Raw genomic sequence first — 24,888 nt, forward strand, 5'->3', positions numbered from 1 at the left:
TAGGATTGTTTTAAGGTTACAGACCACCAATTCAACCAATGAGCATTTGGAACGTACGCAAAAATAGTCCTACGCAGAAATTACCCCTGTTCCTCATAGTGCTGTGAAAAAAGTTCTCATCTTATTTAAAAAAAATTAAACAGTTTCTGAAAGGAAAAACATTTCTGTACATTTTATAGGTGTAATTTGCTTCTTGTGATGTGAACCCTAATCTCCATAATGATTTCTAAATATACCCCTATCTTGTGAAAACACTGGGATTTCCCATGCTATTTATAGACACTTCACTTCTGGTGACCAGTATTGCAATGCAAGTCTGCTAACCCCACATGCCATTCTGAGGATTGTGAGCTGACATATGTAGAATCATGCTGATATAAGTTAAGGTAAAGTCCAGAGAAGCCATTGAATATTGTGAAATTTGCATAGAAGCCTATGGGAAGTGGAATTAGTGGTTTCTAGCCTAAAGATAATACGTCATCTATATAGCGGAAATTGAGATTAAAGGATCTAGCCAAACGATATTCTTTCTTCCGGATACATATATATCAGTTTATTTCATTTTCTTGAAAGAAGAAGTTCAAAGAATAAAAAAAAAAAAACTTTTTTGGCGACAAAAAGATTCGTAGATGAGAGGTATAATGGTACCTGAAAATAATATTTTGGTTGATGAGTGGGTAAACGGACGGAAAGTCACAGGACAAAAAGTCACAGGACAGAAAGTCACAATTTCGGTAGGACAAAAAGTCACAAATCACGAATAGGACAAAAAGTCACAGGACAAAAAGTAACAATTTTAGTAGGACAAAAAGTCACAATACTTTATATAGCACCATAGACATTTTATACAAACAATAAACAAACAACAATGTAAGTACAGAAAGTCAATAAATAAAAAGTTTTGCAAGGTTTTCTTTAAACACACAATATCACTTTGAGCATTTTGTTTAAACACACGAGTTCATTTTCACTATTGTCACTGTTTTAGCAAACACTGTTGAAAGTCTATTTAGTTAGAAACGTCTAACTCTGCACCTGCAGCTGTAGTACGTCTACCCAGGCAAATGTTGAAGGCGACACCATTCAGGAATTCTGGAACTTTGAACCGCCTTTGTTGCTCTTTAGGATCTCCGTTTGGGACTGAATGACGAGGCAACAAAGCCTGTCCTTTTTATGCCAATTTTGCAAAAAGCCAGACATTTACTCATAAAAGCCTTACCATGGACAGAGATATGTTTTTGGAAAAAATGAAAGTTAGCTGTCTCCTCTGTATTGTTTTCCTTTCTAGAGAAGCCCTAAATTATCCCACTGATTATAAATTGTTAAATGTTGTAAAAGATTGTTTTAATTAGTACATGCAGGTCTGTCCAGATGTTCATGCATTTCCTTGGAAGCCATACATCTTTAAAATCACACATTGATTAGTCAAACAAAACTCACAACTTTCACTATGCACCTCCTATCAAGTCATACAGATTTTGTGGCATATTCATTGGTCATAAAAAAACTATTGGAAATTTCACTTTTACAAATGTATATCCAACAAAAAAGAAAAAAAAAGATACTTCAAAACAATCTTAATACCTTTTTCATAAAAATTAAATATTTGCCTGTAAACTTTAGCAAAACTCTTATTATTTTACCATAATTGAAAAAAAAACTATTTGAAAAAAAAAATACGAAACTAAAAATTAATCCCCCCAAAAATTTAAAAAAAAATATATTTCTATTTCATATTTGCCTTAAAAATTATCAATATTTTGTGATTTGTGACTTTTTGTCCTGTGACTTTTTGTCCTCAATTTCCACTGTGACTTTTCGTCCGTTACTTTTTGTCCGTGACTTTTTGTCCTGTGACTTTCCGTCCTACATTCGATGAGTGTAGGGTGGTGGATGGGGGTTATCTCAGCCCACGTAGTTACAGTTGAATGTTGCAATTGTAGATTTCATTCATATACATAGATATGTGAATCTGCGTCCTAAAATGTCCCTTGCAACATATCCCGCTAAATTTGGGGCATATTTCAGGTCCGGGAATGCCACCTGTCGGATATAGTAGAGATTATGTCTTGTATCACAGAGAATGAACTTCATTTAGTCAGTGTAATAATGTCTTTGATAATAAACATAAAAAAGTAACACATGCTTTTATATTGAACCCAAAACACATATTTTGGTAACCCGGATATGCACATTTAAAAAAAATAGACTCTTTTATGAGTTGTGAAAATAAATGATCTAGCCAAGGACGTTTATGATGAAAATAAATTATCTGATTTTTACCAGGCTGGTAATAAAATTTCTGACATGAAAAAAATTTGCCAGCCTCCCTAAAAATCTAATGGTCTTCCCCTAAAATACCCAAGTGAAAACTCCTTCAAAACAAATCGGCCTGGCAGTGAAATTTTTATTTTTTATTTTTAAGTTTTACATAATTTGACCGCGAAACAGCGCGACCAAGTGTAACGGTAAAGTGCATCCTTTACAAAAGGGAGCCGGATAAGGCAGTAGTAAAAAAACGTGTTTATTTGAATCGCAATTAAATGAATTGCTAATTGATATGCCTATAAATAGAAAACTAGAATTCCCACAATCGAGCTAAATTTGCCAGGGGAAAATCCACTTCTATTAATAGATCTTATCCAACTTCAAAAGTAGAGTCCTCGAGTGCGTGAGGAAGGTCGTTCCTCATAACTGTAAGTATGTGTTTTGTAAGGTTATTTTATTGAAAAAGATGATTAAATGGTAAAAATAGTATTCACACCGAATAACTACTTATATGTGTTTTGTTTAGGACGAAAGTTAAGGGTTTTGGGAAAATATATATAATTTATTTTATACGACGAAATAGTGTCAAAATGGCCGCTGTCGATTCTATTAATAGAATATCGAAATATTCGAAAAGCGATTTTGTTGTACCTTAATCAGAGCTATTTGTAGACTGATAATTTCCCATTATATGTAGAAAAGACAATATTACATTTTAGAATCGACAATGTCAGATGTGGAAGTAGACGGCGATGTTATGTATAACCCAAAGCCTACATTATGCATAGGAAGCTACTCCTCATCACAGTATCCCCACACTGCCATTGGAGGTATTTCTCGAGACAGTTTAGCTTTTTCAGGGGATGCTTCAAGACACGCTTTTCCAGTGCAACCAAAAGATAGTTTGATGGTGACCGGCAGAACACATTTCCCTGGCACAAATGGAAGTGGATTAAGTTCTTATAATCAGTGGATTCATAGCAACAATTTAAGGACTACAGGTCAAAATAATGTTGATACTGGTTATAATTTTTCGTACAGTACAAATTTTAATCAAAGGGGTTCTGGAAATCAGTATGCACAGTTTTCAAGTTTGTTAAATGGACGAAGTCCAAAATTGACAGACGTGTCATCAAGGAATAGAACTACTAGTAATCAGTTGTCTACAAGTGAAAGTGATAATTACCAGAATTATTCAAACAATGTGAGTGATAATTTGTCAGTGGCTTCCAGTTTAAGGGGATCAGAAATCCCTAACATAGATCATCTTTCACTGAATGAGACAGATTCCCAATCAGCTTTCGTATTTCATAGACCACAATCAGATGTACGGACACCAAATAACAAGGGAAGCCAGCTCAAAGAGCTAAAAAATTCAAAATATCCAAATTACAAAGATATGACAAAGCGAATGGAATCATATGCTTATTCATTAGCAACAGTTAGGAATCCCCGAGCAATGAGTGATGCTGGATTTTTTGCTATTAGTAAGTTTTTCATACAAAGATATCTGGAATTTTAATCTTATGTATCCATTTACATAAACAACAGGAAATAGAAAATAGTAATTACATAAAGCTTATTTTTGGAACTTATCAAATCATGTGATAAACCCAGTCATTGAGATAATACATTTTGTAATCAGATCTAATTTGGATATATGTACTTCATAATTTATATTATTAATGAAATATTTTAAAGTTAACTTAGTATATTAGGTACTGTACATTTAGATGTATTATACATGAACATCAGCTAATGATGTTGCCATATTGGCTTAAATTTCTGTATAAATTTGGAAAAACCTACAATTAGCAGACTGATTTTTTTTTACTTTGCTGTGAAAAGAAATGTGTTAAACTGTCTGCTTTATAGTTATTTCATAGTCATTCATGCATTTCAACTTTGGATTTTCCAATTTAATATACATGCGCTGCTGTCAGTGGTATTTTTATACATCAGTTCAATGTTAAACTTCCATATCATGCTACATGTTTATATGCAAAATACATACATGTACATGTAAGAAGGGGTTCAAATTAGCAGTGGTCCAAGGTCCAGGACCTTTGATTTTTTTACATAAGTCCTGGACTTCTAATCTCTTAGGTTGACACTTTATTTTTTCTGAAGAGGACCTTCGATTTGAGGTTTGAAAAAGTACTGAACCTGTTACTCTTAAAAGCTTAATTGAACCCCTGCATAGGCATTTAATAAATTTACATTTTTTAGCACAATGATCTTGAGCATATACATGTACATGTAAAATATTTTAACTACATGTACAATATTTGTTTACATAAAAATGAGTATTTGAAGTATTATTCTATTGCAGGCAACCAAGATTTTGTTCGTTGCTTTCATTGTGGTATTGGTCTTAGAAATTGGGAGGAAGATGATGACCCATATGTAGAACATGGTCGCTGGTCTCCAAACTGTCAGTATATCAAGAATAGGAAAGGACAAGAATTTATTGATGCGGTACAAGAAGCTGTCAGAAAAGTTCAGTTGGTAAGGATTATTTTAAAATACATCAAAATTTATTAGTAATTTTATTTTAGAAATATGTCAAAGTTTTTAGTGCAACTTAAACATCATTAGTACTTGCATTCTCCTTCTCTTTCTTTCTTTGATAAGCAATTTGTCAAGTTGTTCATATACATGTATTTAAAACACAACAAAGACTGACAAAAAAAAAACCAATTTCAAAGAGTTGTAAACTCATACATTGTAGCTGGTTACACATCTTCTGTTTAAGTCTGGTCAAGTCATTTAAATATACATGTATTCTACATAAATTTTGTGATGATAAACTTGATATTGTAGGAGGAAGCTTTAGAACAATCTGAAACCAGAGATGGTGTAGAGGAAGATGGACCTGTTATATATCCTGGTACACTACTGTCAACACAAATTTTAATTTCTCCACTCTCCACACTGGAGATATTTTGAGTGAAGTCACAGTGTCTCCGCTCTCCACAGTGGAGTCACCATTTCCAAAATTGTCTGTAATTAACTTCTCCTGTCTTTATGCCAAGATATACTTTACGGTTCTAGTAGTTTAATAACATTTCTGTAAAGGGTAGAAAAAAATACTAAAAACCATTGAAATTTGGCAATTATATCCTGGTTTCTACTTTGGTGGAGTCACAGTGGAGGACATGAGTGACCTAAATATTACATCAGAACTATTTAAATATATTAAATGGTAATATTAGTAAAGTACCCTGTCAAGCAAATCTTAAAAAAACTTTAATGGTATCATACATACATGTATTACATGAATGGCTTTTAAATCTCAAGTGATTAATTACATTTAGTTGGCTTGAGGCTTAAAGCAAGTACTTGCATGTACATGTATGTATAAATATAATTCAGGTGTTTGAACAAAAATATTTTTATGAAGATCTGTAAAATTGAATTTCGATAGAAATGGTGGTTTAAAGCAGATTTCAATATCAAATTTCATGCCTTTTAATTACAGATTTAACCAAGGATGGTGAGAACCATGAGCACTACCCTATTTCAGTGTTAAAGAAGAACCCACTACTCTGTAATGCTGCTCAAGCTGTGATGGAGATGGGATATCTTCCCAGAGCTATCAAGAAAGCTGTTGACATTCTCCTTGAGGATGGTGGTAAGTACAATTGTACTAAGAAGAAGTATTCTACACATTCATTTTGAGATTTTATAGGCACTTGTTGTAAAACTCAATAGAAAAAAGAAGAAATGGCTTTCCAAAAGCATAAACCTAGTGCAAAATGAATTTTTTTTCGTGAAATAGAAACTGACTTAAGAGTTATTTATACAGTGAAAATAGCATGTTTATCATTTGTATGGACCGATCACTCCATAAAATTTGTCTTAAAATTTAAAATATATGTTTTTCATTTCAGATTTGGAAAGCTTAACTGCTGGCAGGATAGCCAATCTAGTCATTGATATGGAATCAAGAGGAGAGAAAGTTACGATCCCTGTTCAACAAGCAACTGAGACAAGAACAGATAAAGTCATGTCAGAGGGTAGGCATTATATAAAAGCTGTGTATAAATAGTACATGTGTTACTGCTACTACATAATATCATGCATTATCAATAGCACATGTACATGCATACCTAATAAGCTTTTGATAAAACCTTCCTCAAGGGGGGTCAATTACTGGATGAATATTATACCACCAACCGCTAGCGATGTAATGCTTGAACAGAAAAAAAAAATGACTTGCAAAACAAATAGCATTTATAATGCTGTTATAGTATATAAAAAGAGAAATGAGCCTGTTGAAATGAGAAATTGCTACATTTAAGCAATCATTACACAGTCTGATATCCAAGCAAATAGTTATTCATTAAATTGGAAATAGAATGGAGCAGTGATGCATTAGAGGAACAACTAAATGTTCAAAGAACACAAGGTAATTGCTTGAAAATAGAAATGTACAGAACACTTTATAATAGAGTCAAACAGAAAGCTTTCAAAGCATAGCATTAATAAAGTCAGCAGTACTTACCTGCGAACAGGAAAGTTAATTAACACTGCATATTAATCTTCCTGCAAACCAATATGTCAACTTAGATTTTACAGTACTCCTTGTTAGTATATAATGTACATTGTATCTTTGTATAGTCATCAAAATTTGAATGGCAGTTTATAAATCTTTCATATTAACCAAAGTGTCGTGTATTGTGCAGTGGCTTGGAGAAAGTATGTGACAGAGTCGCTACTGGAACATTGATAAATTTGAAATTTGAAATAAATTATTTGTTTTTACAGAAGATAAAATGAAATTGGAAGAGCAAAACCGAGAAATTAAAGAGAAAACAAACTGCATAATTTGTTGTGAGGCCACAAGAGCCATCACATTTCTCCCATGTGGGCATTTGGTATGCTGTGCCCAATGTGCCCCTGCTTGTAGCAATTGTGCAGTTTGTAGGAAGGATATTAAAGGGACTATCAAAGTTACTCTGGCTTGATGTCTTTTGATGGGAATCCTCAATTCATCTTGTAATTGTGACAAGATCCATCACCAGTTATCAGATTCTGGCCACAAAAAAATCAGCAGTTCTATATTCATCCCTTTTTGAAAGGCCTGTTGTTTCAATAGTGAAGAACCAGAATTGCCCTGATTAAAGTTTGGCAGCATAAAGAACTTGAAAGCTTGCCCAGATTCAGTTTCAGTAATTTCATAACATCAGAAATTAAGAAGTACTACAAAATTATGAAGTAATAAATTGGACTTTTTGCAAATTAAATAATTGATTAGGCAAGTCAAAGGAGAATAACTTAAGAGAAGGGATAGAGGAACTAATTTTGTGTACCAGCGTTTACAAGATCATTACAAATAATGAAGAATAATTCATAGGCTAATTAAAGGAGGCACAAATTTAATAAATTAGCAGGACCTGATAATACCAGTAAGTTACAAAAGGGACATGAGGACAATTTTAACACAACCATTGGATTTTAGATCATTTCATGCTTTTAAACATTAGGAACATGGTGTTGTGTGCTGTGTCAATTCCAATGCTTTATGGTACAGGTTTGGACTACTTGTTACAAGGCAAGCAGATAATCAAGCAATCAAGTAGGATTAACTCATTATTGGAATAAAAAAAAATAAAAAAATGAAATAAGTTATAATGAGGTAATTAGGACTTATAATTTTAATTTGGATGTATAGTTCGATTTTTTTTGTAAGTAATCACCTAAAATCATTTATACAAGATAGTGGACATTATAAGATTTTAATTATTTTGCATGATAATGTGTGAATGACAATTAGTAATGAAAAGAAAAATGTTTATATAAATACTACCATAAACGAAGTAACATCATAGTTTTACTCAGTTTAATCATTTGTTATTAAAATATAACTTGAAGTAAAAAAAAATAAATTTAAGTTAATTATTAATACTATGTTTTTTTCTTTCATTGTGATGGTCATTATTACATTTCCCTTTCTCATAAACACACACACACACACAAGAAACCAATATGTTATCAAATACAATAAACCTATAGAATCTGTATCTGTTCAACTAACGACAAAGAACCATTTTTAATGAAACGTTAGATTCAGCTGGTTATAAATCAATAAGCTTCGGTGATAAAAAATGTATTTTAAGCAAATCCGGTATTTTGTTTTCTGATGGAATAAAATGGTTTATCTGCACTCATAACAGTCTACAACATAATTAACATACACATTTATATTGTGCGAGTGCATGTCATAAGACCGCTTAAAGTAGCTAGTACAAAAGGAAGAAACACAATTTTCTGTGAGTCCCAATATTTTTATCAGGGGCGGGTCCAAATACTTAGAAAAGAAGGGATACCAGCCGGGGTTCCTCAGATTAAGCGGTGCTAGGATATTATTAACCGTGTTTTTTTTTGTAAATTTTACACATGGAAATGACGAATGTTTCTATGAAAAGGAGGGGACCATTCCTGAACCGCCACTGTTTCATTTCTGACGTACGCATCTGGAGCTCAGAATGGTCCATTCTTTTCTTTATGAGGGAAAAGACCAGAATATATTTGGTTTAAGATTGTTACAAACTCAAAATAACACCAATGCCTTACAGTACATATAACTGAAATAAAAACATACAACCACATATCATGTACATAACGGTATCCGGGAAGTCGCCTATGAATTCGTCTCCCGCAGATAGCTTGTATATTTATGATATTTGTTGATGGATCTTGAAGAAATCCATAACACAAAAGGAAGATTATTTGGTTGTTGATTGTAGGCGTTATGACACAAACAAGGAAAGAATACGGGACTGAAAAAATAAAACAAAACTAACCAATTTCTTGGTTTTCCGAACAATTGCTGCAGTTAAATGCACGCATTACTATGTAACTTTTTTTTTGTGGGGAGGTTGTTATTTTTTAAAGTTTTTGTGGTCAAATACAGTAAAACAAATATATCCTATTATTTTAATAGACACGGGATATTTTCTTAAAATGTATAATGTATTTGTGAATAATAGGGCTGAAAAAAGAAAAACACAAAACGTTTTTTTGCACGACAATGGTTTTTACAGAACAAATCGAAAGTACATGTACATGTACTGTTAAGTTTTTTCTTGGGTACAAATGCAATAAAATAAAAGGAAGCCTTCATGGATTTGAAGGAAGTAGTCAATCAAACTTTAAAACATGATTTGTATAACGGCAAAAATAAAGCTCGCTATTTGAAGAAAGGAAATGACCTATGCAAAACTAGGTTTATGTAAATTTAAACATCTGCGTTGTTTGTCTCGTATGAATCCGAAATGATTAGATATGTTAAAGACTATTATCAACATACAAAGAATCATGCAAATTTTAAGCTGCCTACCACCAAGTATATGTGCCGTCAAAGTTTATTTGAAAGAAAAGTGGTAGATATTTCGATCAGTTAAAATTGACGTACATAACTCTTATTTGGTTTTGCATAAAAAAAGCAAATCAAAACAATACAAAACATTTTGAATTTTGAAAAAGGTATAATTTTACCTGTCAGACCTGTGAACACTTGATGAACAGTTAGGTGACATTTGAAAAAAAGTTAGAGGTAGGAGTATGGAGGTAAACAATGTTGGAGTCTTGGAAAATGGTTTCAGTTCCATGACTGATCTCTTTTGTTCCTGAAAAATATTGCAGAACCACTCGGTGCTAGTTACGCTTTTACACCAGACATGAGACAAATTTTCGAGAACATCTATAATTAAAACGCGTAAAATCCTTGCTATAAAAAGACTACTAGAAATTTCTGATCTATAAATACATTCATTTTAGTCAGGGTTTATAATTTGATACTTGAAAATTTTCCACTGAAAGGTGAATAACCAGATTGTTTGTATCTGTCTGTCGCCATGTTAATCGACATCCTTCATTTCTATTTTTATCATAATTACGAATAAATATATTTTGTAAGTTTTATAAGGTGATTTAGTGCATTATGATTTAAAAAAAAAGTGTGACTCGACGTGAAAAGGGACAATGACATTAATACTTCAATAAAGCTTTTATAGAGGGATAAATTTTAAAAAGATAAAAAAAACAAGAACATTTTACACGACAGCAGAACGTGGTATGGCGATGTCATCGCCTGTTAATCTATGTTTTATATTCATGTGATAACTTTAGCATTAGTAAGTTGTTTTTTACAGCTACATGTAGGTTACAAATTACCACAAAATTTATTTCGAGGGTTATGTCCCAAAGTGTATCGGAACTGATGATCGAAAAGAGACACACACAAAAGCATTCCATCAAGCTCAGCTGGTTTTAAGGGATAAAACCGGAACCATTCAGGAATAATTAAGGATTGAAAAGGACCAAAATCTAGCATTTTTCTTGTTTCAAAACATTGGCGTGAGTTGAGGTGTTTGGATCTCTATGAAGTTGTACCAAAAGATTCCATAACACAAAAGAAAGATTTTCATTGATTTCCCTAGCTTATGTAAAAAGAAGGCCAAAGAGAGCATTTTATAAAATTTAACTTTATTTAAGTATAGGTGTACGGGTCTCTACAAAATAGTAACGGAAGGTTTCATGCCACCAAAGTCTGGCTTGATTGATTTTGGTGGATGGTTTCTACATCTGTTTAGAAATTGCGGACTGGGAACGATGCATTGGTTTCCCGGCAATTATTGAAAAATGGATGGATATCTTTGAAATTGTATTATTAGATTCCTAAAACACGTATAGTAGTATTTGTAAAAGCAAGAACGTGAAGGAAAACATCTATTCAAATAACCTAACCTGCTTTGTTTTAAGTTCCGTCAAGCACTTGCGACGTTACATGGTTGCAATAAAGCTCGATACATGCTGTTCGTTGTCTATGTGCGATACTACGGAATTCTCGACATTCTGGGGGCTGCACAAAAGTAAATCATCACATGAAAAAAATAAAATAAATGATCGTTTATGAAAATTAAATTGTGGGGGTTTACCGTCTCGATCTGCACAATTTCAAGTGATTTTATTATTTTGCATATGTCTTATCAATAGCAACAGCCTTTGCCTTGTGAACAGATATGTTTTGAACTGTCCATTTCACAATTATCGTCATTTGACTTTCTATCTAATGTTCCCTCCAACAGATACAGTTTCGTGATTGGACGTGACGTCAGCCAATTTTTTGTTCTCTGTATAACTACTGGTCTGGCTATTCCACCCCTCCTGTGTCGAGCTTGTCCATCACAGCTTGTGTCCATTTGCTACTTGGCGTATTGTCTTAAACTTGTATATCACCGACTTTTATAGCTTGTTCGTTTTCCATGTGTTCTGATTATATTCTCTGAGAAATGTCTAATATTCGTGTCTCCATTTACACCAGAATTGTTGTATGATGTTAGATTTGAAATTTTGTCAGTTTGTTAACAGATTTCTGAGACATAATATTCGATGAGTTTGATAAATGTCTATTCTCAGGGTAGGGAAGTGAAGTTATCCTCGTCCGTAAAGTAAGTGATCTGGAGAAAGTGGTTCTTCCCGATGGTTCTGACCTATCAGGCTCCCCACCAGCCGCCATACCATTGGGCTCCATTAGATAAAAATGTCCATGTTGTTCCATAATTGTTGAGTTGGTCTACAAGTAAAGGCAATCATGTAAACTCTTCGATGCGACAGCTGAATATGTAGAGGTATTGTCAGAAATCGTAATTTTTTGGTAGTGATTTTCTACTAACGAATCTACGGAGCGCCAAGATAAACATGTTTCTGTTAAATCAGTCACCACTTCCAAGTAAACACCACACGTGCTGGCTCACGTGAATAGGTTAATGCATCCCTTTTTGATTCGACATTCTTGTTTTTACCATTAAACGTATTTGTGAAATCCACACCTGTTGCAGTAAATAGCGAGTTTTCTCCCAGTCTATCTTTCTGAAGATGTGGCGGATTGGAAGACAATTATGGTCCAATTGTAATTTTCCTGCAAATCACGCATTTACATATGATACTTTTATCCAGTATCCAATAACTTAAAAGCAATGTTACAGTACTCAATAGTCCTGAATGAAAGATGTGCGTGCATCACTATGAGTTGTGTTAGCTTGTCTTTTCCTAAAAGTAACAATGAAGATTTTGCAGACTCATCTCATTGTGCATTATACATGCGTCATTCACATCGAATCAAGTTTTTCTTATCAATAAATAACATGATTGTTCTTTTTGTTCCCATAATTTTGTATTGTACGTTTTTAATAACACCTGGAAAATGTTTGGTTTGAGAATCTGTTATCTACTGGCGTGGTTTGATTCTCAATCGTTTTCTACGTTCCAGTTTGTTTCTCAGTTGATCAACAATTTTCATTGTATCTTGTAATAACAGTAGTTACGCACAACACCTTTTTAAACTAATAAAATCTGATCTGCTGATATCAATGATCTTGGAGAGTCCTTGTTTATCCGTGTTTTCCGTCTTTCGATAACAGGAGTCTTCAATTGTAAGTTCTTTCAGCGGTGCAACTCTTCTTTTTTTTTGCCACAATAATTTTATGCTCCGTAAGCTTTTCTACTAACACCTATAAATACATGTTTGATAGTGCCTTCATTTTCATCAGCTCATCAGCTCTCTTCGAAATAATGACAAGGAATTGTTGTTTTCGTAGTCACTTCTTGAACATCCTGTGAAATTTTAATCCATTCTGAGCTTAGATTTTGTGGTCAATACCTGGTCCCAGTTCATGTTCTCCTCCAACAGCCTTTAAATGAACATCTTGCCTCGGACAGTTATTAGACTAAAATTTTAAGCGGACCGTAAATCCTAGACGATTGTCTTAAAACTTCCCGTCTGTGATAGGTTTCTCATTAACATCTAGAATTTCTGTCGTAGCGAATCCTAATGTATCGTTTTCCGAATTCCAACGTAACCCAAATGTCTTGATTTGTTGATCATTATCTAATACATTTTCCACAGTAGCTAATTTTTGTAGTACGTTGCTGTTTGAAGCCCATGGATGTAGGTTGAATGCACTGTCGAACATAATTGACGAGCAGTTGTATATTAGATTGATAATTCTTCTTCGGATTTGAAACTTAAAAAGATATAGTCTACATACAAATCTATTATCAAGTTTTCTTTGATGGCAAATCGATTGTCTTTCTGGTGTTTCGATAGTACTGCGGTAAGTATAAAAGATGAACATGTGGCACCGGATAGTAAGAAAACTCTATTTACGACCCTATCCTCTTTCTTTAGTCTTATGATTAGAAATACCTCCTCTCTCTCTCTCTTTCTCTCTCTACATATATATATACTTACTGCGTACTTGTTCTCACGAAATATCATTAAAATTGCGGTTATGTTGTTCAGTGTTGATGGTACATTTTGTAAGTAATCATTCAGGCTAGCACTGTCTTGGTTCTGTGTACAGCTACAATCAACGTGTTTGCTAAATCTTTCTTTACCGGTTTGTGATGTATATAATATAACTTGATATTCTGAACGGCTTCATCGTTTGTTACTTTCTCAATAAACCTTGCTCCACTTGTTCTTCTATAATTTCTAGATCTATTTTATTCAATTGTCTTGTTAACCGGTAATGGAGGGTGATCGGTTTTCCATGTTAATTTAGCATAATAGCAGTTGTCATAGTAGGCTATAGAATTTTTGTAATTTTTTCGAAAGCCTTCATGTTTGCATTTGTTTTTTTTTCTCAACTCCGAGGATTTCCAAGTCCCACAACATTTCTTAACTTTATGTTTATACCTTGTGAGATAACATTCAGCATTGAACTTATATCGTATGTTTCTTTATTTGATGTTGTGGACCAAACAGTAGATAACCAATCTTTGATTCAATTGAAGTTGCAGTTGAACCATTGCCTCTAATTATATGATCTCCGACAATGTTCTAATAATAGTCAGCCCTATTAGTAAGCTTATATCAAACCTATCATTGCTAGTCACCTGAGGCGATAATTTCAGTACGTGAATATGTTTCAGTTCATTGACATGGAGTCGATATGGATCTGTATTGGTACGACAGTTTCCGCCATTTAAACGCCCTTATAACAACTGTCATGCGATCTTCGGGGATTGTGACTTTGGTACGGTTAACAAAGGAGTTTCCAGCTTATGGCAAAATAGCATTTGTATTGTGAATCACTTTTGATCCTGGCTTATCATTTCTACTTAAATTTGACTCGGTGGACGGGTTTTTGTGTTCGCCAAAAAATGCAGCTGTGGTATGTAGGCTTTCTTTTCTGGGAGTTTCACGGTTTCTAGGATATTTATTCACGTAGTGCCTTACTCAACTCGTTAGGAGTCTAGTTTGTGTATTTATGTTCTCTTGCTTAATGCTGACGGATATAATATGGGTTACTTGTTCAAAATAATTGAAACTAGGAAAGAGCCGTTACATCAGAATGTCCAAGAGAATCTAGGCCACGTACATATGTTTCAGTCTTATCGTAGTAAATACGGAGACTAACTATGGAATGTTTAGGCGCTGGAATATCGAGTAAGGCCTGCATGTAAGTTTACATGATCCTATGAAACTGTCCATATCTCTCTTGTAACCATGAAATTGCTTTAGCGTAATTCGTATTGGTCATCCACAAAATCTGGCAATGGCTTGTAATGCCTCATTGCGTAGAAGGGATTTGAGGTCGTTAAATTTCTAAACGTCGCTCAATGTGGGATTTGTGTGAACTGAGGTTTTGTAAGAATCCCAGAAAGACTGCAAGTCTGATATGTCTCTTTCAAATGTGGTTAAATTCAATTTTGGAAGTTTGTGGTAGTATTTGCGCACACTGTAAGTTGACGTAGACTGAAGATTTGGAACTTAAATAGGCGGATTTGTGAAGTAACTAAAAGTTGAAGCCACAGGAGGCTGTACACTTTGATATATACATATATGGACAATTGCATTCAAAGGAGGAAATTCACTTGCGAATAGGCTTGTGGGTTGATTTCTACATGCGGGTTGACTTGCGTATGCTTAATTTTGAATTTGCCAAAGTCAAAAGTCTAAACTGTACATATACCCATCTGAGTCTTGTATTTCATCTGCTGTTTCTTCGCAATGAGGTCTGCAAAATTCCTTTCTTATGTTAAGACTTTCAATAGGGTTGAAATCTCAACAACACCCGCTTCTGTCGTCTCCGTAATTCTGTCGAATTTCTCTCTTTTTTTATTTTTTGGTACGATTTTGAAACAAAATTGTATTCCTCATAAAAATCCCTGCCTGCATTTTTCAATCAGATTTCAGATATCTTTTACAGTTATAAGGGTCAAAGGGTGCAACTTACTGAGGAAGTCTAATTTTATTTAGGTTCAATGCTAAAATACTTGTCAATGAGAAGATACATTAATGTTGTGATCGTGATATGGATGCTTTGTTCCATATTGACAGGTTGGTCCATGGAAATCAAGGACTGAACTATTAAAAATAATTAAAAAAATGAGCATCATTTGACATGTTAAACTTTTAAATGTATTCAAATCACGAAGATGTAGTCAAATTTCTTATGGCAGTTTTTAAAATTCTTTGAAAAAGTAATCAAGAGAACCAAGATTATAGCGGTAATCAAAAGAATGTAATATATGGACAAACACCAGACATGGAAAACAGACATACACAACAAAGAACATAAAGTAACTAAAATCATACATACAAAGTAACAAAAGCAAATGAGCTTGAACAATTTCGTCCTGTGTGAAAAAAATTCGCTTAGTATAACACTTAAACATTCAAATTTCCAGTTGTATCAAGATAACAAGGGTGTTTATCCTGATATTGCCATTTGTTATACGATACTTTCCTTTTTATTAGGCCTAGATTTTATCAGTTCAAATTTTACCCTTCATTCAAATGTATCACAATTTTAGAGTCCATTTGATGATGTAGCCACAGAAATGGTTTTAAAGGGAATTCCTTAAACATTAGTGTGTATTGTGTGATTGAAATTTGTCATTTGGCATCGGTAATTATTTCAGAGATTTTAAATGTGTAAAACAGGCTGTAGAGTTTGAGATACATGTAACTAGACCATGCAATTGTAAGCAATTTCTACAAAAAAATACTTTCTTCGAAATAAAATCAAGAACAAAATATAGAATTTTTCTAATAAAATTATAAATATAGACAATTCCTTACCTTTCTTATGAGATGTTTTAAAATTTTCAACTTTTTAGACAGAATATTTTGATGAGTGTGGATGTTTTGTAACTTTACACAAATTTTGTAAACTTTCTTTGACTTGCAAACATTTGAAATGAATCCTTTAGACAGAATAATATTAAGGGTTGACTTGCAAACATTTGAAATGAATCCTTTAGACAGAATAATATTAAGGGCCTCATTATTTTCATCAGAATATTATGCAAACGCATTTTGAATAAAACAAATCAGTATTTAATACATGTACCTAAAAAGATCAACAAGGCTGTCTGTTCTTTAAAGACCAATGAAGTAACAATAGTGAAAGGGGTATAACTCTTGGATACTTATAATGATAGTACAATATATGAAAGGTCCGAACAACTGAAAAATGCCACTGAGAAACAATGTACAAGGAGCATTATAGTATCATAAACAAATCAGATTGGAACAGAATTCGAACTTGTCTATATTTAATAACAAACCAAATTACAAGTCACTATCTCAGTCCACTTCTTTTTATAATCTGATAAGTGAAAAATTAAAAACTTTAACAAATGTATTGTCTCCCAAAATAAAATTCATTTAAAAATAGTTCAAACACCAAATGAAAGGTCAATATTTTCTTTTAAAGCGCGTCCAGACAAGTGATTGATTACGAATGACAATGAAACGACATACTAAACATTGTGAGTAATGTAGTTAATATAACGCAATGTTGGAAATATATGCCATTCCATAGACTAATGATATAAAAAGAAAATAAAGACACAAATCGGGCTTTTTTTGCCAACAATATTTACATACTTTAAAAGATATCCACTGTTATATATTTCTCTGTATATACGAAAATAATAATAATAAACAAACAAAACAAAAACAAAAAAACAAAAACAAAAACAAAAACAAACAAACAATCATAACACACACACACACATATATATAAATATATATATATCTGTGTGTGTGTGTGTGTGTGTGTGTGTGTGTGTGTGTGTGTGTGTGATTAAAATTGAGAGACCTTACCTACAGACATGTGCCAAAAATATTTAGTCACTTGTAAATTTTCCCTATGCAAAATCACAAATTATTTGAAAGTTGTTACATTTCATGATTTTTCATAAATATTAAGGTTTGAAAAGGACTTTCTGTCCAAAAAATGGATTAATATTGGCAAGATAATTACGACGAAAATTGAGGACGTAAATAGTTACACACTATTTCCAAATATATTTATGACAATTTTTTTTGTACTAAAATCTCTGACACTTACAAAAATGATACTCTATAATATCATCAAATTAAAAGTTTTAATTTTAACATTCTTCTTTTGAATAGTAAAACTTTTCCAGTGACAATATCTTTAGAAGGTTGGAAATATACAAGTGACCGAATAATTTTGGCACGTTTCTGTATATTAAGGTCCGATTACATGATCAAAGTTTTCTTTAAAAAAAGATTTTTGCCCGTGTAAACTTGTATCATTAAAGAAACTTTGATGAACTTTGGCATACTTTGATGGAATAGAATTCCATCCTACGTTTTAGTTGACTGACGGAATTTAACCAATCAAAATGAGTTGTTAGAACGTAAATGAAAAACTAATAGAAGATGATTTTGTAAACAGGCAATTGCGACAAAGTTTTTTTCCCATATGTTTTCCTCAAAAACTATGAAAAAAATTATGACAAACTTTGATCGTACAGACGGGCCTTTAATGTATGAAAACATTATTTTACACATACTAAAATAACCTGGATCTTAAATACCACATCAAAATTTTCTGGTATGGTTTTCAAGCTATCATAAGGTATACGATTCACAGTGATATGGCAAGAGATGGGTTGCAAAATTCATCACATTTCAATTGATATTCAACGTTCATTTTCATAATGTGGGCAGTCTTTTTTCATAAATATGTGAGACATTTTTCATTAGTATGCAACATTTTTATTATTACTAAACAATATTGATTGAAATGCAAGAATCTTTTATTAATATGTAAAAATGTTTTCATCAATATGAAAAATTGTTTTCATCAATATGTAAAATCTTTCCCATCAATGTGTAAAATCTTTCCCATCAATATGTAAGATTTTTTATTTTATAATGGAAGACTTTTTTTTATTAATATGCAATTCTTTTTGTATTATTATGCAATATTTTTTGTATTGTAAAGCAATCTATTTTATTATTATTATTATTACACAATCTTTTAAATGCATATCGCCTGCCGTACATTGACCGGATTTCTTGTCCAATGTTTTAACTTACCCTTTCAAGTTTCGAGTGATATATACAAGCTTAGTCTCAAATACTGTTCTTTATTTTCGTTTGGTATTTTCATTTAGAAATCAAGATATTTTTATTCCAATTTTGAACACGTACACCAGATTGCAACAAAGCATCTTAACACTGGTAGACTGTTTGTGTTTGGTATCATTGACACGAAAAACACTGGAACAAGTAAGTCATCATCCATTATAGTATGCAGCAAAATTTATTAAAATGATTATTTCAATTTTTAATTAGTAGTTACTTTGTTGAAATGTAATGAAAATGTGTTCTCGTGTTTCTTGTAGAAATGATTATGACAGAAAGTGCCCAGGGGCATCTGTTACAGGCACCTGTTCGAGCGTAAGATTTTCATACCTGCAACATTTCTTGTTTTATGTTACGTTCACTATGTAAATTTGCAATAATTGTTTTAGGGGTTCAAGGTTTTTTGGATTTTTTCTATCCGTGCAGATATTGGCTTATGTTTTTTTTTTGGACAAAATTACGGACTTAAAACATGTAAATACTATGACGAAATTATCCCTTTAAAGCTTGCAGATTTTCTCTTATGTTTTGTTTGTGAGTGTAAACAGTGAATTTACAAATTATTCGATCTGTTCAAACTAATTGTATGTTTTCACAACATTCATATAAAATTGCTCAAATTACATTTTCTATTAATTCACTTTTGTCAAATAAGTATTTATTTTACCAGATAAAACTTCATGTTAATTTTTTTGTTGAATTAGTGAATTGTTTAAGTCTTTTTATTTCATTTTAAAGGTTTGCTATTGCTGTGCCCTTAATCTAATTTTGTCAATTTCAGATATTTGTTCACTATTTCTAAGTTATCTAATACGCTTAAATAAAGATACTTAGTTAAAAATGAATGGTACGTCCTTAAATCAATAGTGTTTGTCTCGTGTCGTGGAAAAAAAACATTATTGTTGCTTGGTCACTACAGGAACATACTCACTTGCAATATGGAATATGGCGGGTGCCGCTGGCGGGGCAAGACATGATTACTATTCTAGAGCATTTACTCCGTTTTTTTGTTGTTTTTTTTTTTTTTTTTGGATGTTCATATTGCAAGTGCTTTAGTTTTTTTGTGTGACGTCTTGTTCCCGTATCTTCAGTTTATGTGTAATCTGTTTTATTCGGTTACATTCATTGTGTATGTAGATCGTCTCTGTTTAATTTGTTCACGTTGAAGATTCAGTATTTTTCTTGCAGATATCCAATAGCCGTATAGTCATTGTTAAGTCTTTGTTTTTGTTGTTGTTTTGTTTGTTTTAACTGACCTTTAACCCCAATTCAAATCATGCAGAATTATCATCGCATTGCCCTTACTGAAGTGTCATTTGTCTTGATGTTGCAAATATGACACTTATACTACCTTCTGGATTTCAATAACGGCAATGCATGCATTTATTGCTGATTAATCATTATTTAAGTGTAATTCTCAGATCTGTTTCATCATCAAAACTGCTTTCGTTGTTCCCAGCGGATGATATGCACTTGTTTATTTGTTTGATGTGTAAGGCTAACTGGTGGAACATTGATCTTTTTTCAGTTAATGCTATTAGCGTTTTATTTTTTAATTTTTTTAATTTTTTTATTTATTTATTTTTTTTTTTTATATTTGTCTCTTTCGTTTTCAGATTTGAATAGGCATTACAACTCAAAATGTGCAAGCAGGCATTTTTTTTCATATCTTTATGAATTATTCTCGTTGATACTCAAAATTAGAATTGTCACAAAATAGACTTGGACTTCAGTTATAGTCATTTGCATATCCTACATTAGTTAACCAGATTCTTTATACATCGACAGTAAATTGCTTATTTCAATTTCATTGTAGTTATATGTCTTTTATTTATATCTTAAAACATGCGTAAAAATGCAGAATGTTTCATAAAAAACGATAAAAACCTTTGTTTACTATTTACTAGTTAGTAAACATAGGCAACGTTATTGACAAATTGTTAGCCTTAGACAAAATGATCAGATTGTTTATGGAATTCTTTGAAATTCTACCACAAAGTTCAAGCCTTGAAAAAGAAGGTGGGAAGTAATTTGAGGGGGCATTCCCTAAATTTTGAAGAGTTTTAGAAAAAAATATGGAGATAAACGCATTCAGATAATGTTTTTCACTCGACAGCTTCAGTAAGATTATGTTAAACTCAATCAAGTTGAAGGTTTCTTTCATATATTTTTTCCACATTAATGAGATATAATTATTTCAATTGTACCCAGACATTACAACAACTCATCGAAATTATAACTGTAGCAAAGAATATATATGAAAAAGTATAATACATAAGAACAGGAAATAAATTATATACACGAAAACTTACATTTATAACAGTAGAATAGCTGTATGTCCTTTTATAAACAGCATGATCACCAATCTGCGTACGCTGGCGACATATCACATGTCGCTTTGTATATATCTAATTGTACCGCTGATTCTGTCACACTTTGGACGACATGCCAGTGAGAGTTTAACGAACCTTTCGTCAACATCTTCAAAGGCGAATGATATCAATTGCATCCGGCCCAATAGAACTTGAAAAGAGCATCATTTTCATACCCAACCGGTTTAAAATAAAATTGACTAAATTCCATATTTAAATATTGATCTAATTTCTCGAAGTTCATTTGTGCACATACAGGTACAACGCGTGTGTATGTATCATAAAATTGTTTTATACAAACAACACCAATGTGTGTCAGTGTACCAGGTATCTGTCAAAAAGAGTAATCAAGGGAACCAAGATTCTAGGCGAAATCAAAAGAAAGCAATCCAGGGACAAAAAACCAAACATGGAAAATAGACATACACAACAAAGAACATCAAGTAACCAAAATAATACATACAAAGTAACAAAAGCAAATGAACAACTTGGACTCCAGTAAAAACTGCGAGCATTGACCAGGTGCACCGGTAAACTTGAAACCATGACTTATATACGACCATGCATTTGTCCAGAAATGAGTTATAGTCACCGTATTATGAAAGTTCTTAAATCTTGTAATGTTGCTATCAGAATCTACAAATTTATCCAATTTCTCAACTGGGCGTTGGTGACTGACGATTGATTTGCTTTTAGATTTGCTATTAGATTTGCTGGTAAATATTTCATTTTCAACATATGCATTCAGGTATCCCATCAGATCATACACGCGCAAAATGTTTATAATGTCGGGAATAAACTCATTTTAGTTATTTTCGGAGTCCCACGGGAAGGATAACAAATGCGCTGTGTATATGTTAAGTTATATGTTCAAGGTTTCTAAAAAAAAGAACCGCTTTCTTTCATGTACTTCACTCATTATGAGATATATGCCTAAAATGCTATCACACATAGAAGATCTGTATGATGTTTTCAATTCTAGTATATTTTTTTTTACAACGAAATATTGAAATCTGTATAAAGTTGACGCGTCAAATGTTTTGAAATTGTTCTCACAACCATAAATATTTTTTGGTAAAGTGACTGTTTTAGATAGTTTTATGAATGTGTGTTGAATTTGCCATCACTCGTGTTTTTGTATCCCGCAAACGAAGTTTTGGGGTATATAGGTTTCATCCTGTCTGTCTGTCCGTCTGTCTCAACTATTTTCTAAGCAGCTGAAGCATTGTTATAAAACTTTGTGGGATGTAATATAACCATATGGAGATGTGCATATTGTCAGGAATTTATGTTTGTACAACAATTGTGGAAATGACGGTAGTTCATAAGCATTTTTTCAGCTAAACTTTAACGATTTGCAGATTTTTTTATTATTATGAATTTCAACGGAGTGTAAGATTACATGGGGAGTGCATATTGTCAGGACTTTGTCAAATTATATTATTGTGTTGTACACAAAAAATAGTACTGGTTGCCTTTTGGATTTTGTTGTTTTAGAAATGGCAGCAAATTGTGTGTCAAAAGTGTGTAGTCAATCCACCATAAAAATTGTGTCCAATACGAATCGTATGTTCACAGTGGTCCCTAAATGTACCACTTTTAACAGGCTGCGGGGTATTAGTGCCGTTAGGGACAACGTCTAGTTGCCTTTCCTGCACGCGTTATTCTTTTGTTCTAAAACAATGGTCAAGTTTAATTCATTGATGTGTATAACTTTCCGAGTTCGGAATATTACCTCATCCATTCGCATTGAAATTTCACATTAACTTCTCTGACATTATTCGAGAATTTTATAACACAGGACTTGGTTGCATTAAAACTGTCCAGCATTCAACGGAATGAAATAGGAGTAGTAGCAATGTTATGTCATCAGCGAGTGCAGGAACTAAATTTATTAAAATATCCATGTTTTTTATTACATATCAAATCATTGATAAATACTAAGTAGAGTAAGTCTGAGAGTACAATTCCCTGTCGGACACCTTCAAGTACGTTAAAAACTCTGGTTGGTTCTGATTGACAACATTACCACTTAAGGTGTTTAAATGTTAACCATAAATCATAATCATCAATTTATCTCTAATACTAAACTTGTAAAGTTTGTACATCAACCCTTGTCGCTACACAGTGTCAAAAGACTTTCGACTGTCTGGTAATGAAACAAACATTTTACCATGTAATTCAATGTTGTGAACAATTATTTCTTGTAAAAGAAATTAAGCTCTGAGGCAACAGGGTTTTTCTGAAATTATTCTTAACAAATAGCACGATATGTGTCTTGCAACAGGCAGCAGCACTCATGTTGATTCCCGAACTCGACCTTGGTTTTTTGCGGGAACCATTTTAATTCAACGAACTTCACTTTTTTTACTCTATCAATAAAAAAAGTTTTTGTTTACCATCATATAGTTTCAATGCAACACAGAATAAAGCCACCAATCATGCATTTAGTCTTAACTTGACAACTTGAGGACTCAATCAGATATAACCGTTTCCAATATAGACAAAACAACGTGTAAACATTTGAATGATCCCAAGGAGAGGATGGAAGATGACAAAAAATACTCTAGGAATAATAGAATCCACTCAACAAGAAGAATATAATCGTTTTCTTTTCAACTGCACTGACTACATCGGATTTATTAGCGAAATGATAAACTTTCGATGAGAAACAAATGCCGAATTGGATGAGATACATAACCAATTGGGATATAATACTACCACTGTTACTGCAGGGGGGGCGAAGAGGAGAGCACTGTACTTTTGAAAGTGACATTGACCGGTTTTATGTTGTAAAAGGAATAAAATGTATTGTCAAAATGGAAACATTGGACGAGCAAGGGAAAAATTGGACGAGCAAGGGAAAATTATATATAAAGAGAAGTTTCTGACTCGAGCCTCACACTCTTCCATCTTAATGAAACGAAATGTTCACCTGGATATACAAGACTTTGTCTTATATTTTTTTACGGTAAGCAATAACAAAAATATTCAAAAATTTCTACAAACTGGAAAAGCAGTAGTTTGTATTAAGAACACTTTAATTTTATTTGATAACCCCAAAATAACGTTGACCGATATAAACTGTGATGAATTAAAATGCAAAAAAATGGCCCAGCAATGAGATTTGGAAATGCATTCATAAAGTATGGCATTGCGTTTGGATTCGAGTGTTATTGTCCTTAGTAATGCAAAAATGTCTGAAACGCGAAAAAATACGGTTGTCCGGATTCAGAATTGCAACAAAAAGTATCACAAGTGGAGGGACATGTTGTGCCTGTGGCTAACTAAGGCAGTATGTTCCCTGTGAATGAGTAGAGAATTTGGTTTACGAAAGCAGAATTTACCATAATGCATTCTTTAAACGAGACCCAGACTATGTTGTATTTAATCATAAACATCGTTGCTAGGTCTGTATTGTCTCCTACTTCTTCTGCATTAACATCGTACATCATGAAAATCATTTCGTTCTGGATTTTGGAAATAACGCCTGGTGAATGCTTTCCACAAGAAAGTATAATTGATTGGTTTGTAGATTCCCTGACCTTTTAAAAAAATAATTTAGAAAAAAACAGCTACAAAGCCACACAATAAAAGGCAGAAATTTGTTCAAACGACGTATGTAAGAAAAATAGAAGACACAACTTGTTGGTAAAATCAATGAAATGATAGAAAAACGACATTATGCAGTTTCAAATTGTATTACATTGAATTTGGCATTAAAAAAAAAATTGAATCTTCACCAGACTCGTTCTCTGTAGAATCTTAAAGCTGACACGACGTTGAAAAACTGGTTCTTAAGAAAAAAAATATGATATTTAAAAT

The 24,888-nt window shown here is 32.7% G+C and overlaps 1 protein-coding gene across 7 annotated transcripts; it reads left to right on the top strand.

Moving 5' to 3' along the window:
- Positions 1-2,991: 2,991 nt before the first annotated feature.
- Positions 2,992-24,228, top strand: LOC148614784 (putative inhibitor of apoptosis). Of its 7 annotated transcripts, none has more exons than XR_015923774.1 (8): positions 2,992-3,755; positions 4,601-4,776; positions 5,092-5,158; positions 5,750-5,902; positions 6,162-6,287; positions 17,004-17,058; positions 18,721-18,835; positions 23,473-23,954. XR_015923774.1 is itself a non-coding variant. In XM_088589151.1 (7 exons), exons 1-6 carry the CDS (start codon positions 2,996-2,998, stop codon positions 17,018-17,020), a joined length of 1,299 nt encoding a protein of 432 aa, XP_088445277.1. In that variant the 5' UTR covers positions 2,992-2,995; the 3' UTR covers positions 17,021-17,058; positions 18,952-20,501. The 7 variants fall into 7 exon arrangements, 5 of the variants coding, with proteins under 5 accessions (XP_088445277.1, XP_088445278.1, XP_088445276.1 ...); XR_015923775.1 differs by lacking the exon at positions 23,473-23,954 and adding an exon at positions 18,952-19,536; XM_088589151.1 differs by lacking the exons at positions 18,721-18,835; positions 23,473-23,954 and adding an exon at positions 18,952-20,501.
- The last annotated feature ends 660 nt before the right edge of the window (positions 24,229-24,888 follow it).

This window comes from Perna viridis, chromosome 6, assembly GCF_037379345.1.
Source record: "Perna viridis isolate PV_CMFRI_1.1 ecotype Kerala chromosome 6, ASM3737934v1, whole genome shotgun sequence".
NCBI lineage: Eukaryota > Metazoa > Mollusca > Bivalvia > Mytilida > Mytilidae > Perna > Perna viridis.